This window comes from Mercenaria mercenaria, chromosome 2, assembly GCF_021730395.1.
Source record: "Mercenaria mercenaria strain notata chromosome 2, MADL_Memer_1, whole genome shotgun sequence".
NCBI lineage: Eukaryota > Metazoa > Mollusca > Bivalvia > Venerida > Veneridae > Mercenaria > Mercenaria mercenaria.
In genome coordinates this window covers 108,903,347-108,922,571 of record NC_069362.1, presented here as the reverse complement: position 1 = coordinate 108,922,571, position 19,225 = coordinate 108,903,347, and the positions used below count along the sequence as shown (strand labels likewise).

The 19,225-nt window shown below is 34.7% G+C and overlaps 1 protein-coding gene across 1 annotated transcript in view; it reads left to right on the top strand.

Annotated features, from left to right (window-relative positions):
• The window catches only part of LOC123564876 (signal peptide, CUB and EGF-like domain-containing protein 1), a 104,452-nt gene extending 92,437 nt beyond the window's left edge, over nt 1-12,015 (top strand). Inside the window, exons 25-30 of the mRNA XM_053527738.1 lie at nt 1,564-1,660; nt 5,321-5,408; nt 5,906-6,064; nt 6,951-7,073; nt 8,384-8,489; nt 9,647-12,015. Coding sequence (XP_053383713.1) covers nt 1,564-1,660; nt 5,321-5,408; nt 5,906-6,064; nt 6,951-7,073; nt 8,384-8,489; nt 9,647-9,923 — 850 coding nt within the window. The 3' untranslated portion in view covers nt 9,924-12,015. The remainder of the gene's footprint in view (nt 1-1,563; nt 1,661-5,320; nt 5,409-5,905; nt 6,065-6,950; nt 7,074-8,383; nt 8,490-9,646) is intronic.
• The last annotated feature ends 7,210 nt before the right edge of the window (nt 12,016-19,225 follow it).

Sequence of the window (19,225 nt, the reverse complement as noted above, 5' to 3'; positions counted from 1 at the left end):
GAATGAGGAAACATCACAAAGTATCTGCCGTGTATATGGTACCGGTCACGTGCGTTGGCTTTTAGACTAGTTACGTACACGGTGTCAATGCCTCAGTAATTTTATCCTTACAAGTATTTTCTCGGAAAAACATCGAAATTTAAACAAAGTAACGATCACACATAACACTGAATAACTGTCTTCATTGTATGGAAACACGTGGTGACCGGTAACTCAGTTTTAATGCATGACATGCTTATTTCTTTACTCTATCACGTTTTACAAAATATGTTATATTGGGAATGCGGTGGGTGGGGTAGCGCCGATGTCAGGATTTTCGTTTCGGACTGATCGAGTTATCAAAATTTCCGGAGCCCTGCTTGTGCATATCTGTTTATGTGCTTAAAACAGTCTCCGATGTATACAATGTATAACACATGTATCAGATTATGTATAACTTGGCACAAATTACCACCATATTAATGCAAAATGTTGTTTGCTAAGTCTAGACCCCTAGCTTAAAGCTCAATATCACTCTTAGAGGTAAATTTTCCTATCCTGTCCTATCCTGTGTATACAGTGTATCCATATCTTAAAGGTCAAGGTCACATAAGATTTAAAGTCTTTTTTTTTACTGTCAGCTTGAACTTCTTTCATGCATACATGGCTATTGAAATAATTTGACACATACCACTATAACAAAACAGTTTGTCATATTCAATACATATACCCAAATTCAATATTGAAGGTCAAAGTCACACTTAAGAGGTCCAAGGTATAAGGTCCCTTTTCAGGTGTAAGGTCACTTTTCAGGTCCGGTCTTTAACATTTTTATTCATGCATTGATATTCAAATAACTTGGTACAGATATTCATTAAAGACTCGACCTGCCTTTAAAGGTCATGGACACAGAGGTCAAAAATTTTACATTTCTTTTCGTGTGCTGGATAAGTTATAAAATTAATGGACCTTCGCACAAGAAAATGTGTTACACACAAGACCTTTGCTCGTAGTTAAAAGGTCAAGGTCATCCATAGACATCAACATTTTTACTGCTGTAGCTTTTTTATGAATTAATGAATTTTAATGTTACTTGGCACAAACACTCGCTATAATTAGATGGCCCCCATATATAAATCTGGGATGACAACCTGAGCATTAAAAGAACTGGAACCACTGCCTTACACTTGCATGATTGTAAGAGGTAACAAGTAGGGTATAAGCACAAGGTTTTGCTGTATCTCTATGATTCTGGCAGGTATAAAGTTTTGATTCGTACCTCATCTTTATTTTGATTGTGGAACCCAATTTTTCAATCCTGTTTGGCACTATATAAACTGCGCTGTCTTGGTGCCAGGTAATACCCAAAGCAAATCAAAATCAAAATCAAACCATAGAAAGACAGTTAATCAAAAGTAGTTTAAATAGAATAACCAAACTTAAGCTAACTGTTCATGCCCTTTACCAGAAGCTGTTAACCGCTGCCCACATCAGTCCTCTCAGTGCTTTGATTTAAATATGATGGCTTTTCTTTACTAAAGAAAGTGGGAAATTGAATGAGTTATTATTGGTTTGGTTTTTTAGTGAGAGTACTGTGGACACACAGAATAATGCTGCCTTGTCAACCAAAGAAGTCATCAATCAGATTATTAATAACAACAAAGACGAGCTTTCACCGGAAGTAAGTAAAAACACATTGATACTTTTCTAAGTCATTGCTTACAGATACCTTAAGACCAGGCATGACTGTGAGAGTATTTTAGGTCTGGATACTGGCATCAGACTGGAAAAAAATTGCCATGATTTTATATCATATCACTATGTATACAATGAGAACCAGTGTAACCAACTAGAAAATGCATTACCTTATTTCAATCACACATTTCTGATCTAAAAACACAACTTGGCAAATATGTATTATGCATGTTGTCCAATTGGTACTTTATCTTCCCGTCTGTGTAATTTATATTTTTGTCAGTGTTACAGAAAAGTTGGATAACCTTCCTTTCCAGTCTAGATGATAAAAGATATTCTGACTGGCAGATGTGAAAAAGTCTGTCAAACATTATTCCAACTTCATGTAGTTAAGATGTGTATATTGAGGGCTGAGCACAAAACTGTTGTTTATAAATGAAGAACAACATAAAATTGTAATTTTAATTTTTTTAGATTGAACAAACAAAACAATTTTGTACGACTGTATGATGTCACATTCAGAATCATTAAATTTGTAAGAATGTTGAATGTTTACATTTCACCTACATATGTGCATACAGCCATGTTGTCTTGACAGGAAGCTTATCAAAATTTTGTTCTGCAACATTGGTGCCTATGTTGAAGTGCTAACCTTCTGACAGAATTCTGCATCCTGCAGTGGTATAGAACCAGCAACAGTGACCACATAGCCATGAAGTTCCCATGCTTTAAATGCATTATATAGATGTGATGAATGTATCATATTATCTGTAAGCAGTGGCATTGAGTCATGAGTCAACAAAAAAACCATTCATTACTGGAAATTTTTTCTTTCTAGATTTTTAGTTGAGTGTTGTATATTTAAGTAATAAATTGTGGTTATATAATTGCCATAATGGAAATGAAATACATTTGCCTGTTTAAGGTACACCTTAAAATTCTCTCGTCAGGCCTAGCTAGGTCCAATTTTTTTGGAGAAGTCACTTCTCTTTCAAGCTAATTTAAGGAGAAGTGGCGAGACTTTGGGGAGAAGTGGGAAGACTTTTCCTACTGCTATGCTGTTGAGTGGTTTGAAAGGTGGCTGTAATTTTCTTGTTTCTAGGTAAAAATTATTGATGTGACCATTCATTTTCTTAGTTAGATCATTATTTTCCCATACAGTGGTTATTGTTTCATTACAAATTTCTAAAAAAAAGTCGTTTTCAAAGTTCAAGCCAATGCTGTAAATGTTACCTGCCGAATTTTGGTTATATCTTGTATGAAGTGTTGATTATTATCACCGAGTCACCACCTCGGTGAATGTCAGTATCTCACTCGAAAGTTGAATAAAACTGAAAGTAGATCTAAACTGTGTAAACTAGAAATACATATTCAAATCAATTCATCGATGGAAGTCAATGTAGTTAAAACATTACATGTCATTCTTTTATCATAGATAACAAGTAATTGTGTACATCATGATTCCAATCAATCGCATGGTTTATCAGCAGTTTCTTTATAAAACATTGTTTTTTTGCACTTGAACATTTTGACAATTAAACGCGAAATGTCAAAGACTTAACCGTGGCGCTAATTGGCTGAACACAATCGACCCTGGTGTATCAGATAAATTGATTCGCTTTCACACTTCTCAGCGGAAATCTCACTAGTACCTGAAGTAGGCGGAGCTTTAATTATGCTATCAGCGTGTGTTTGTGTATTCAACACTCGTTATGTCACCGTGCAAATTGCCAACATTCCTGGTCACAGTAATTAGCGAGTGCGGAAATCAAAGAAAATCTGGTGACCTGCATTTCGCTTTGAGGTTAGATTTGAGTGAAGTTGGAAGTTCCAAAGCCACGGCAAAGCGTCTGTTTTGCTCAAGTCCCCCACTCACGAGAGCCCTGCTTATGGATACCTATGTTTGTTTGATATATGTATTTTGAAATAAAATTTTATTATAGGACAATGCTTTTACCCATTCTAAAATACATATTGGATGAGCAGATAGGCAGGACCAATTTAATTTTTGGATGGTTACAAATCTAGATTATATATCCCGTATTACACAGGACAATATTAAATAATTTTATTGTTGTATGCTTATTTTTTCAATGAAAAAGGAAAGCAATGTAAAAGTTTCATCTATAAAACAGAATCATCACATGAAATGTTTATTGGTGTCGAATTGCATATGGATATTTTGGTTAGTTTTTGTTTTTAGCTCATCTGAGCCAAAGGCTCATGGTGAGCTTTTGTGACTGCTCAATGTTTGGCGTCAATCGTCCGTCATGTGTCGTGTGTTGTCCGTTGTGTGTCCGTCAACATTTTCTAAAAAAAATCTTCTACTTGAAAACCACTGGGCAGAATTACACCAAACTTCACAGGAATGATCCTTGGGCGGCTCCCTTTCAAAACTATTCAAAGAATTGATTTCCATGCAGAACTCTGGTTGCCATGGCAACCAAAAGGAAAAACTTTAAAAATCTTCTTGTCCAAAACCGCAAGGCATAGACCCTTGATATTTGGCATGGGACATTTATATAATTTATCTTATAGTTCTCTTTGAGGATTGTACAAATTGTGCCCCTTGGGTGAAAAGAGGCCTGGCCCCAGGGGTCCCAAGTTTTACATAGACTTGTATAGGAAAAAACTTGGAAAATCTTCTTGCCTGAAACCGCAAGACCTAGGCCTTTGATATTTGGTATGAAGCATTGCCTTATGATCCTCTACCAAGATTGTTTAAATTATGCCCTGGGGTGAAAAGAGGCCCGTCCCGGGGTGTGGGGGTGGTCTCAGGTTTTACATAGGCTTATATGGGGAAAAGCTGTAAATAAACTTCTTGCCTGAAACTGCAAGGCCTAGGCTTTTGATATTTGGTATGCTTCATTGCCTTGTGGTCAAATTGTTCAAATCATTCCCCTGGGGGTGAAAAGAGGCCCTGCCCTAGGGGTCCCAAATTTAACATTGACTTATATAGGGAAAAAAATCTTCTTTCCTGAAAGTTCAAGGCCTAGGCCTTTCATATTTGGTATGTAGCATTGCCTAGTGGATCTATAACAAGATTGTTCAAATTATGCCCCTGGGGTAAAGAGAGGCCGTGCCCTGGGGGTCACTTGTTATATGATTTATATAGGAATAAATACTTCAAAAATTATCAGATCATATTTCCTAGACTGTTTAATTATAATTACCTGATGACCCCAAGCAATAAGGAGTCACTTGACTGTGACCTTGACCTATTGACCTACTTGTTTTTTTGAGATACAGCCTTGAAATTTGGATGACGTGTACTGTTTTGCACACCAGTCTTAAAACTGACTTTCAGTGACCATGAATGTGACCTACTGACCTACTTTCTAATATTTTAGCATCAATTTGCCATTTGAAACATGTGGCTCATATTACCAAGGTGAGCGATTCAGGGTCATCATGACCCTCTTGTTTGCTTTTGGGTTTAACGCCATTTTTCAACAGTTTCAGTCATGTAACGGCAGGCAGTTAACCTAATCAGTGTTCCTGGATTCTGTACCAGTACAAACCTGTTCTTTGCAAGTAACTGCCAACTTCCTCACATCTCGAATATAACAAATGCAAGTAACTAATTGAAAGGGAAAAATATTTATGAAATATCTTTAAATGAAGGATTTTGTTTTTATAATTACAGCAAGACCAGATAGAATACCAAAGTGATGCTCCATCTGTGGTCAGTGTACTGTGCAGTGCTGGTGAAGAATCTGTAAATAATGAGTGTGGTCAGTATTGTTTTTTTGTGCCCATCAAAATAAGTGGACATGATAAATTTTATATTAATCAGATTCTATCTATCTGAAAAAGAAATTAACTTCACGCACTGGATATAAAATTCAGATACGAACTTAAGGAGAATAATGAGTATGTAATAATCTGCAATGTTTGTGTTATCCAACAATCAAACATAAATAATGTAAGAAAAAACATTAAGGATCACATGTATTGCTCAAGTTAGCTGCCATGGTACTGGTAGCATCAATACTCAATGAAGTGTTGTTTCCCTGTATAAGGTAGAAAGAGTAGCACACATTTTCAGAGTGAAAAGTGTGTGTCAAAAACATTAGGAATCAAGTCATTCAGTAATGCCAAAAATGTTCTTGTTTCTTTTAGTCTTAATGACAGGCAGAAAACCAAATACAGAAATGGAATAAAAGCCCTTTATACAGGACATGCCAAAATGATGATCTTATCTTAGTACATTCATTTTGTATAATTTCAGTTAAATGCAGTGCTGGTCGGTATGGTACGGATGGAGTGAGTTGTGAGTTGTGTCCAGGAGACACATACCAAGATGAGTCAGGCCAGTCCTCTTGCAAGAATTGTCCAGCAAAAACATTCAATGATGCTGAAGGGGCAACCAGCTCTTCACAGTGTAAATGTAAGTTGTTGTATACCAGGACCATGTATTTGACTACATTTGTATAACAGTTACAAATAACACAGGCCATCAAGGGTGATATGGCATTTTTCAAAGGTAGACTTTCACAATATCCCATATTACCTGAGCAGGCCTGTGTTATTTGTTTTATTATTTATTTTTTATCATTTGAAGTTGTGTCTGCTGGACAAGAATTAGTAAATAAGATGACCATAGTAATTCACATGAATCACTATAGTGATGTTTCTTGTCTGCAAAATGATAAATATTACACTGTAATAACCAGATTTCAGTTGAAGTATCACTGAAAACTATAAAGAAAAAAAAGAAAAATTCTGTAATATATTTTCTTTTTCTGTAAACAGTACACTTTGAAATGATACCAGAATTATAATTTATGAGCTTACCAAGCATCCATTTTTGATATACGAGCCATGCCATGAGAAAACCAACATAATGGCTTTGCAACCAGCATGGATCCAGACCAGCCTGCGCAGTCTGGTCAGGATCCATGCTGTTTGCTTTCAAACCCTATTGCAATTAGAGAAACCGTTAGCGAACAGCATGGCTCCTGACCAGACTGCGCGGATGCGCAGGCTGGTCTGGATCCATGCTGGTCGCAAACCCACTATGTTGGTTTTCTCATGACGCGTCTCATATTTTAATAGCATTGTTATATAGAATTTGCATATTTGTGGACCGGATACCTTCCTATAATACATTATTAAAACATGGTTCTGCTATAAATTGTTCATAAATCTTAGTATGTTAGTTTCCATTAGTTTTGAAGATAAGGAACTGCTTATGATGAAGTCGTATTATCATTATTGATAAAGCATTTTTCCGTGTTCTCACACATGAAAATGATAAACTTGCACTGTTTCAGCATGGTGTGTTAACAACCCTGGTTACTGTAACAATAGAGGTATATGCTCAGACACCGGTCGACGTACAGCATCCTGTAGTTGTTATGACAATTATGAGGGGGCACAGTGTGCATCTAAAAAAGGTACGGTATCTCTCATATCTTATCTGATATTCTAACATGATCCGCAGCAGTTGCTGTATGAACATATAGCAAAATCGCCTATACATGAATCTATGATAAAATATAGCTGTTCCATTCCACCCTACGATTCTAACATGACTGTGAGATTCTACTCTGCTTCCGTTATATGCCTCTACTAATACTTTGCTAATACAGTGCTAAGTAGTAGTAATAAAAAGTACATCAAATTTTCTGAAACAAACAATTTCTAAATGATGAATTTATTTGTTTGTATTTTTACCGTTAGAAAATGTTTCAGCTCGGTATGTTTCAACATAATGCATCTATATCTATATAGTGGTTGTGTGGGTAGTTTACAATTTCTGCATTACAGGTACCACAAATGTCAACTAGATTCTACTTTGACAGTAAATAAATTATAATTCATGTTCCAATTGTCCAGACTCAAGTGGTTACGTGTTTATATGCCACAATGTTCTGTGGCATGTATGTTTCAGTGCCATCATGTAGATGACGTGTACTATTTTTAGAAACTGCATATGTAAATTTTGAATGAAGTATTAACTTTCGATTTCTGTATCTCTGTATAACCCTAAATGTTATTGAAAATAACATTTTCACAAGAGTAACTTCTTAATACTTTAATTAAAATTTACTGAATATCGAAAAATTCCGTTTTATGCGACGCTTTCCATTTGTGGGGAGGTTTTTATAATAGCATATGACCAGTTGAATGATGTATCAAACTAAAATGTAATGCTGTAAAATGCAAAGACTTTGCTTAAGTAGAATCGAAATAATAAATATGTTCCAATAATTTTGTCAGTTAATAAAATATGGGCAGTCGTTCGGATGCGAATATTAAATCACTCGTGCTACATACTAGTGATTTAATATTACGCATCCGAACTCCTGTCCATGTTTTATTAACTGATGAAATATTGGGACATATTTATCATTTCTTAAATATAACATTCAAATAATAGGTCGGAAGTTTGAATTACTGGAAAATCTTCATGTGCCTTCATCTTACAAAAAATTGAAAAAATTGACTCCTTACTGTTTCATAGTACAAATTCATCCCCACATTACCAACCCCTTCCCCTCCTTCCCATGTACTCATGAACATAAAAAACTGTTCAATTTATTTCTTGTGTTCAGTGTTTTCTGTAATTTTTACTTTTTGGAACATTTTCAGATATTTCACCTTTTTTATTGTTTATATTACTGATTGCTTAGTATAAGTGATAATCATGTATATGTATCATTATGCATTTCACATGTTTAACTTTAATACATACATTTTCCAGAACCAACTTCAAACATGCCAGCCATTTTGGGTGGAGCTATTGGTGGAGGCGGAGCTCTACTCATCATAATTCTTATAATTGTGGGAGTATTCATGAGATGCTCAAGGTAAGGCATTTCTACATATGTATACTGTGAAATCATTAAATTTTGTGGGCATGAAATTTCGTTTTTGGTCAAAACGGCGATTTCGAGGGGATATGAATTCGTGGATTTCAACTTTGAACATAAAATGAATGGGAATTCTAATTGTTTGTTGGGATTAAATTTTGTGGATTGGCTCAACCATGAAATCAACAAAAATTAGTCCCCACGAATATTAATGATTTAACAGTAATATTAAACTTATAACAGAGATGTTTGTTTTGAGTGAATATGGAATTTATCTCACTGAGAAGTGAGAAAATTTCAGATATCTTAAGCATGTTGAAAAGTGAAAAAAAGAAAACATTCTTGCTTTGAGGTGAGATATATCCTATATTCACAAAGAACAAACTATTTTCTATTTTTATTTTATGCTTTACTACATTGAACTATACATTTTGAAATGAATTTTAATCACAGTAAGAGAAGTCTACACACCTAAATTAATATGACATTAGACATCTTGCACGATGCATACAAGATAAAGTTCCATTTCATTTAAGTTTTGCTGCACAGCATAATGACATTCTCTTTATTTCAAGTAATATACTATAAAGCAAAAAGTGTCACTAAAGTTTCATCCAATTTCACACAAAAGTTAGAAATGAATTAACAGTTTACAAGCAAGTCTGCAAAGCTTAGAACTCAGTGAGTGATAATTCTGTGAGGCTGCAGATATTCAGATTATGAAAAATGGTTGATGCAAATAATATCCAGTGTACAAAATGTTTGTCAGTCAACAAAAATGTTTGTTATCCTGAGTCTACTCTTCAAGGTTGAGCCAGTATAAATTCTAAACTATTTGGTAGGTACATTCTGGAATTCTCTTTTTTATTTACATCGTTCAGTGCTCAACATAATAAGGTCTGACTATGGACAACGATTCATAATTTGAAAGAAATTTCTGAAGTTCCGCGGCAATCTGTTTATGGACAGACTGCCATTTTCAGATGGCATGCTGTAAGGGTGCTGCATGTTTAATTACCTCTCAGGAACAGCTTGGATCTGCTGTTATTTTGTTTAGTTGCATTCTCTGCTTCTAAAGGATCTTTTTATAGATTATGTTCCATGTTTGTTAGATTCATGGCTTGTTATTTATTTTGATACATTGTAATTTGCAGAGATTCGGCTTCAGAAAGGAAAACGAAGCAATATTATGATCCTGAATATATCCACAATGGCGCATATGATGGAACGTATGATAACTTCGGATACCATGGGGGTCAGGCACGTCCAGTTGCTCCATACCCATCAGTTGGTTACCCAGCATTGGGGTACAAGCCAGACCAGAGTTTCGAAGAAGGGACATATAGCCGACCATACAAATACCGCCCAAGCATTGAGGGAGATGACATGGGTCGACCAAATGATGATTCTCACTTTGTATGGACTGCTTAGAAACTGTGAAAGATAGAAACTTGAAAATCCTTGTTGTGCACTATTTGATGTTGAAACAACAAGTGTAAAACCTTCCTTACATTACGATAAAAGTTGTAAATACACTAATATTATCATTTTAACTTACAAAGATCAAAAATTATTATCAAAAATATTACTATGTATGTTGAATGAGGATGTATTTTGTTACAATTTTTGTGCAGCACACAAGTTAAGTTTGAAATTGAACATAAAGTTTTTAACCAGATGCTGTTAAACATTAAAAATGGAGCATTATGCTAAAGAATTTCTAGATGTGAACATTTTTATTTTGTGAATGCAATAAGAACAATTAGAAGATTGTATTATTGAAGATGACAGCTTGATCATAAGAAACTTTTTTGGAAGGGATGAGTGTAAACTCTTAACAATTTCACTTCAAGAACAACATAATATGTGCAGGTAGCTTGCAGAATCGTTCATTTTGCCAAATAATCATATTCTACTTGGGGCACAGCTTCAAGATGCATGTATATTAAAAGAGCTTTTCTCTAAGGCTGTTTGCTTAGTTTGCAGAAGAATTCTTGAAAGAAAGGATTGTTAAACAAATTCATCCTGAAAGTTATATATCTATAAATTTATGTATAAAGTGTCATAAATTGTATATTTTCTAGCCATTACTTTTTCATACAAGCATATTTCAGGGCACCAGCAATAAAAAGGATTTCACAATTTTGGATGTTATTTTTAAATTGTTTAAATGTAACAAATAATTATAGTTTTGAATTTGGCATAAAAGTGGCTATGAGTGATAATTCAATTGTGCCATAGTTCTTAAAATCATTGTGAAGTTTTTCAAAGTTTTGGGAATTTTACCTTTCAAGGAACTGTAGATTTTGTTTATTTTTACTTTTAGCAAAGCAGTTCCAATGTCCCTGAAATCTGTTTGTACCTAGTACATGTATACTCGACTGATCTATGAAATGTTAGTATGATTTATGAAGTATGTTTGCATATGTTTGTTATTTTATTTTCCTTCTTAAAAAAAACTGCACATTTTACACTCCCTACTTTAAGGCAGTGAGTAAAACTTAAGGCTTATCTAGTACTATCTACACACACATAAATTGTCTTTACACTCAAAATGTCAAGATTTTTGTGCACATTTGGCAGCACAAGCAATATGTGTCATGGTTTAATGAATGTCACATTATTAATGTCAACAATACTGAAGATTGTCAAAATGGTAATGCAGCACTGTTGATGAATGTCAAATGACTTATGGCAGCAGTCCCTGTAATTGTCAAATGGTTAATCCCAGCAGTACCAATGGATGTCAAACAATTAGTTTCAACAGTACTGATGAATGTCAAATGATTAATGCTATCAGTGCCCATGAATGTCAAATGACAAATAATTAATGCCAATAGGACTGAGTCACTGATGAATGTCAAATGATCTACAATATCAGAACTGATGACTGTTAGATCCAGTCAACTTGTGACATACATAAAACATGTACGTGATCATTGATGAACGGTGAACATAATTTATGTTTGTGTACAATTGGGTAAAGATGAGATATATATTTTTTAAAGAAATATATGTTTTATTTATTAGACAATGATTTTACCATTAATATACCCAGATATGTCTGTAATATTTGCTTCTTTTAGAAAAATCTGTATGGCTGAATCTTGCAGAAACCAAATAATTCAGATATGAGGCAGCAGAAAATAACTGTTGGATACTAGATTTATTTGTTCACAAATTGTCATTAAAAAGTCATTATCTTAAAATGATAAAGGGTTTTTCCATAGTTATTTACAAATTTAATATGGACAATAATTGCTTATTTTGATGAAAAAGGGATTGTTTCAAAAGGATGTAAATGACAGGTTTTCTGTTGCCTGGTTTAATGGTAAAGTTGCAGAATTTATTTTGTTTGACTGACTGGTGGTTGATATAAAAGTTTTGTTTTTAACAGTTTTAAATGTCTACTTACTGTTACTATAGCTCTGTGTTCACAAATTCTAATCTAGATTCTCAAAAATATTGTACAAATTTTACTATGTTTTTACCATATAAAATAAAATGTATATTTTAGTACTCTGTGGATTGTATTGTTGTAACTTCAGTCCTTATATATTCAGGAGTTGGACACTTATCTTGGTGCTAAAGTCTTGGACCACTAGAATGTACTGAAGAGATCTGTTACGTAGATGAGCAGTCTTTCCCTTTTTTAGAGACGGTCATCTTACTGAGATTTGATAGCACTCTCCAACAGCATTTTAAAACAGTATTTTAGTTATGTAATGTAATTGGTGATCTGACAAGTGTTCCTGGATCCTTTACTAGTAATGTAACTTGTTGACATACAAGAAAACTGACAACTTTCCCACATGAATGATTAGTGGAGAACAAATCTGGTACACTGCCTTCAGTCAATCATAGAGAGCATATATTGCATCAAGGATTCACGCTTACTTTGTTTGGTCCAAAGTCTTTTGTGTTAGTCCAATTACATGGTAAAACAGTTAATCAAATTTCACTAAAAATATTCATTAAATTACACATATATTTCAAAATAGTTTAAAAATCACCTTCATATCATGAATGTATTAAATTATTTAGTAAACGTACCATTTTTTTTTTTTCAAGTTTTTAGACCCCTCGAGTAGGTGTGTTTTTTCTCAGCACCAGTGTTTGGCACTAAATAATATGTTGAGGTGATGTCAATACTGCCATGTTTAAATTAAATTAAAAGCGGTGTTTCATATTAGAATTAAATACTGCCGTGTTTTAATGAAGTTAAACATGATATTTCATATTAGAATTAAACTTCTTGCATACCGACTAAAATTTCCAGTTTGTTATAAAGTGTACTGGTCTCTGATAACTGCTTCTACAGAAATCAGGCAGAGCCTCTGTAATGCTCGAGTCTGTTGTTCCGAACAGTACATACAACCAGTGAAAGAATCTTACTGTCTATCTACCTATTATGAGCCTTTAGAGACCTTAATAATAGGACTGTTTTTGGGGATGAACAAGAAATGGAAATGTACTCAAATTTCAGATTGTCAATACCAGTATTTGTGTCTTTCATCTTGAAAAAGAACTCTTTTGAGAAAAATATATTTGCTGAAATATGGTTACTTCAAGCATGTAGTTGCAATATTTATAACCTTAATTTACATAATTTTGTAAGAAATATCCACATGAAAATCTGTCATTATTCCCTGCAAAACATTAAACCTTCCATCTACATGTCTGAAAACTTGTTAAGTCTTAACAAGCAAATTTATTGAATTGATATCCCCCTGTCGAAGTATGCACAGTGTCAAAGTAACTAAAGGGCAATTGCTGATGAAATCTTAAAAAAAGCTGCACATGCACCACCACAAAATGCTATCATATATTTGTTCAAGTATAATGAAGTTCTAGCATTGGCTATTTCATAATGAGTATAGACCGAAGAGATCCTGAAAGAAGTTGATTGTTCTTCACTGTATTATTTTATAATTCGAAATATAGAACTAAAACAAACGTTTAGAAATAACCATTTATTTCCTAAAATCGCAGGGTGCCCTGCAAAGAAAGTTATAGAACATTGATCATCTATACCATTTCTGACGTAACAATAATAAGTATGCAATAAGTACACGGAGTCATACCAGAACTTTCAGTAAACTTTAAGCATATTCTGACTTATTATCACTAAAGAAATGGCATGTTGTGGCCACTCAGAAGGTAAGATTTTTCAGTCGACCGGAAGGAGACCGGACGCACCTGTTTAATATGGAATACCCGTATAAGCAAAATTTATCAAGGCAAGATATAGCACACACCGCCGTCTATGTAAAGGCTACAACGGACGCAAGGCAAAATTTACATTGGTTAACGCTAAGCAAATCCATTTTTTCAGTCGGGAAAGTTATCTAAGCGAGACTACGACGGACGCAAGGCAAGATAGACAAGAGCAAGGCTATGTAGGTATTACCTCAGTACTAGGACAATACCTATGCGATTACACCGACTTATTTGAAAGCTGAAATCTATATACAGACAATCCGTTAACCGCAACAGACGACACTTGCCACTGACCCGAACAATTTCTATTGCCCCGAGTTCCAGTTTCCGTTCTGCTCGGGTGCCCGAACTTTTACCGAAACCGGACTTCGAGTTTTTAAATAATAAAAACGTTAAAAGTGCATGTAAATATTTACCATTAAGTTTACGACTGATAAAGTACGTCCGATCACCTCCCGAGTCGACAGAATTTTCGGCCACAGTAAATTGCATTTCAATTTATCCACCAAAATTCTGGCAAGCCTTTTATAAATATATAATAGAGACCTAGGTGTTTGGTTGCTATACATGTATCCGAAAAAACAAAACGAGAAACGTTAATCAGATGTTACTTCTGTTTTTAATGAAGTTGAACAGTGTTTAGAAATGACATCTTTAATGTAATCGAGGAAGAACTCCAATCCGACATCATTTAAATGTACACCGTCACTGCGATAGAAGTTGGTGCTACTGTCGATGTCAGGCATTATGACATCACCATTTCCGGACTCGAGTACAATTCTACGGCCCAAACGATTTAGACGCTTTCTTTTTTGTTCTAAAGTTTTATGCCCATCCCTTGCCCCATGCCATACATGCCGTTGAAGGATATCCATCCAGACAATCACTGTATTCGGAAGAGCATCCCTTAGATAGGAAACCTCCGTTTGGATAATTTCTCTTATTCCGGGGGTTTTAATGCTAGTTAAATCATTCCCACCTAGGCTTACTATTATCATTTTTGGTGGCAGGCACAGGAGAACTTGGGCTTCCACCTGATGTCTGAATCCTTGCCAACCCAGTCCTCGCACACCCCACAAGCCTATCTGTACATTCTGAAGTCTCAGGTTGGGTTTTCCGGTTTTCTGGGCACGGACACGTACCGGCCCAGTAGGGAATAGAATCCTCTAAAACCCATACGTCTAAAATGTAAGATTTTAATGTATTTTAACTTGAATCGAGGTGATATTATATGAATACGAGTAGCTAATTGGACCAATTAAACATAAAGAGAGCGAGGGCAATGCATTGAACCAAGGAAAGTCTAAACAGGAATATTGCGTATGTATAATTTGTAACAATCGGATGACCATCTGCCCATTTTCATAATAACCTCGGACGGGAGACCTAAGATTGCGAGGTCAGTCGCTCTGCCAATCCTAAAACTGTGTGACCTTAGATTTAGTGTACTATAGCCTGCCATGTATATAGCTTTTGTCAAGACATGCTTAAATTGCGATCTCGTGACTGCCGTTCCATTCTGGTGACAGAAAAGAACATATTGGCTTTCCGACCGTACTTGTACAAATTCAAGCAGTTTACGAACTGGACATATATGTATAGCATCATTTTGCTTTGGTATTTTAAATAAAACGGGGTTTCCTCGTTGGTTTGTTTTATAGCGCCTAAGTTTGATGAAGATATAACTATCGTTTTGAGTTAGGCAAACATCGTCCCGTAGCAGTGCATTACTCCGCTGATGAGCGCGATTTGCTACTAATTCGCTGACCCGAAAAAGACCAAATTATGCTAGAGTGAATAATGATGTAAACAGCTTAGTTTCATAGATATAATAACAAACGGAGGGCAATGCGTTACATACTGCTTCAAGTACGTGTTTTCTTAACGGAGCGCGCTTGTCACGGGTTTTTTTCTATTTCTGTGGCAACCTTCGATAAGTTTTTTTATTATAAATACATGAGTAAGATCCGGATATCCTTGTAATTTATGAAAATAGTTGATGCCCGCCAAATATGTTGTGATAGACTTTGGTGAGAGACCTTTCTCGAAACAATTTGTTAAAAATAGCACAATCTGCGATACAGGTATTGGCCAAGATCACGGTGAGGATGCGTACACCGGATATTGCCATTAAGTGATAAGGTATTTTCCGAAAAAGTGATTATTTTTCGCCAACAAGGTAAGTAAAACCCTGATTTACTATTGTATTATACTACTACAGAAGAAAAGAGCATTACTTTTCATAACTAGATACTGCGTATATGCTCTTCCAAGCGTAAAATGAGTCAATCTTAAGTAGAAATGCTAAATTTTGTGATAAAATGACAAGTTTATCATTTGATAAATGCATGCCGTAAACACATTAGTCCCGATACCATAACCTATTTGCATTGTGGGGAAAATCTGAATCGAACGATTTATTTAGTTACAGACAAAGAAAAAATGTGCAAGATTTCAGCTTTGTACATGTTCAAATCACGGAGAAATCGGTGATAAATGAGCGTCGATGGTGTACTGTGTATTGAGTTTTCAAAGTAATATTTGTACTGTGTATTGCAGTTTGGTGTACTGAGTATTGATATTGAAAAACGTGCATATTTTCAGTATTTATGGTCATTAGGTAGACAAAGCATGTAGTTCCATGGGCCTAAATGATGGAATTTCTTTTTCTGTTTGCAGATGGCATTAGTCTTCACAGCGAAAATTACAAGCACCAGTTTGAACACTGATATTACAACTTACAATTACAGCGGCATGCCAATAGTCACTCCGAGAAACTGTCTAAAGAGTAGCCATTGCCGATAAAAGGCACAGCCACAAGTTCAACCGTGAAGTTTTATAATAATGTAACGCAGGATATGATGACGATAAGAGTGGAAAAGGTCTCTCCGTATAAGAAGAGCAAACATGAAAATATGTTATCCTTTTACCTTCATACTACAAAGATACATAAACCTTGGTCAATAGACGACCTTTATCGATTATGGTGTCAATAGGTCAAAGGTCAAGGTCGTAAGGGCTTTGAGTTTATAAAGTGGTTTCTCCTCAATAACCTTAGACTCATTTGACGTAGAACCCTCGAACTAGTTTCACTTGAAATTTTCTTAAAATAATATAGTCGAAGCTATTTTTATTGTTCTAAATACATTGTTCTGAAAGGTAATTAGCTCACCACTTCCTTCATACGAAACAAAATGGGTGCCATATGCACTGAGCAATTTGTTTTAGAAGTAGGAGGAAACAGTGCCATGTGTTATTCTTGCACACTTCTTTTGCAAGATATATGTCATTTCTATGCAAACAGTTCGTTATCATTGTTATGTGATCAACTTCCCTGTTAACCAAAATAGTATATTTGTATTTGTGTCAAGGTCAACTTCAAACTATAACAAACGATCGGGAACTGACTTGAAGATCATTCCGATTTTTTCATGTATTCAAACTGTTGAATGTAAAATGTTTATGATCTTTGGTTTAAACATATTTATTCCCAACAATATACTTAACTATATTTATATACTAGCATTACAAGCACAGATGGTGGAAAGGATTAGAAAGAAAGACAAATCTCACAGAGTTCTTCTACTATCTTATCATGATCTTTGCAATTTTATGAATTTGTGTTTAGGTTTCAAGTTTGTTTAATAAATATTACAATGTACATGACTATTTGTTCTTTATCAAAGTAAAACTTGGCTTTTACAATATTGCTTGTCAAATAATGTTTGGTAAAATAAATATGTCACAACAGAACCTATTTCAGTATCAATGCCCACTCTTATGTGAACTCTATTGTACACTCATCACATTTATGCAGTAACTAGCTACTTCTTATAATGTCAATAAGTATTTGTCTGTTTGCTTTTCTCTTTCCTCTTAATTTAGCGTCAGAAATGCAGTCTCTGTTATGCAAGCAGTTGTATAATTGTAAAGTCATTGGAAGAGTTACAAGTCTGCTCTTCAAAACAACTTGCAGTCTTCACTATACCTCATATGAACCAAGTTGTCGATGAAAACATTTTGCGACGTCAAAAAATATAGGAAACTATAAAATCACTTAAAGAAAACGTTTCTTGGCAAACAAAGTAATTAAAGCTATTTATTCATTCATCTATTTTGTCACATTCTTTCATAGACTGTGTAACAATACTCTCCGAAGACCTTGTCTGTCCATGGAATTGCACTCTGTGTAACATTGAAAGTTCAATGTACACTGCCGTGTATGTGTCTCTAGATTATATTTTTGTACTGGTAGCATTGTGTAAATGTTTTAAAGCTAGATGGCGTGGTAGGTAGCATGCATCTGTCCATGGAATTGCACTCTGTGTAACATTGAAAGTTCAATGTAAACTGCCGTGTATGTGTCTCTAGATTATATTTTTGTACTGGTAGCATTGTGTAAATGTTAAGCTAGATGGCGTGGTAGGTAGCATACATTTCCACAACCGTCAGTGAACAGGCTCCCCATCATTTTCCCAAATCAAAGGTTTCTTTCTGTTCTGTTTCATATTGGTCCCTTTTGTAATCGGGTTCCTTTTTAAAACATGTATGTTAATATTTTCTGAATCGACAGTATTTTTTCTGCTTTTTTTCACTGCATATGTCTGATGCTATTCTGTAATTTACTTTTTTTTGCGGTTTTGGTCGTTAGCACACGAAAATATTCTTGTCATGTTGGTGGTGTTCAACAAAGTGACATACAGTGGCCTTAAATTCGTTCGTCGAGCCAGTCATAAACACACATACACAAGTTGAATCTGCAACCAAAAAAATATCACAATATAATATTTATTAGTAGGACCGGGATGTCTGCAAGATATTGAGAGTAAGTCTAAGTGGCATCCCAATGCAAAATTTTAAAAGATACATGTACCTTTAACTGTTTTTGAGATAATTCATTTAATATCAACTTAAACAATGCTCAATGGAAGAACAGAATGTATCTATACATTTACAACTAGTAAGCATAACAAAAAATATTGCCCACTGTTGCACTATGGTGTAGACTGTGAGTTACGTTTAGAGCTTATTACATGCATTACAACAGAGTAAACGCTAGAAATGTCAAAGTAAAACATCACGCATCTTCAGGGCTAAAGAAAATACTGTTTTGTACTTTGAAAAGGAAATGATAATGTACATTTTGTAAGATTTATTCTATATTTAACGCAGCGATAATGTAAACAATACACAGTACAGTAAAACGTGATACAGGTCAATACACAGTACATATATCTGCAATACACAGTACACCATCGACGCTCATTTATCATTGATTTCTCTGTCATTTGAACATTTACAAAGCTGAAATTTTGCATATGTTTTCTTTGTATGTAACTAAATAAATCATACGATTCAAAATTTTTATCATAAGACAATAAGTGACGATATCGGGAGAAATGTGTCCCTGACCTGCAATTATCAGATGATAAAGTTGCCATTTTATCATAAATTTTAGCGTTCCTTCATAAGATTGACTCATTTCACGCTTGTGAGAGCATATACACAGCATC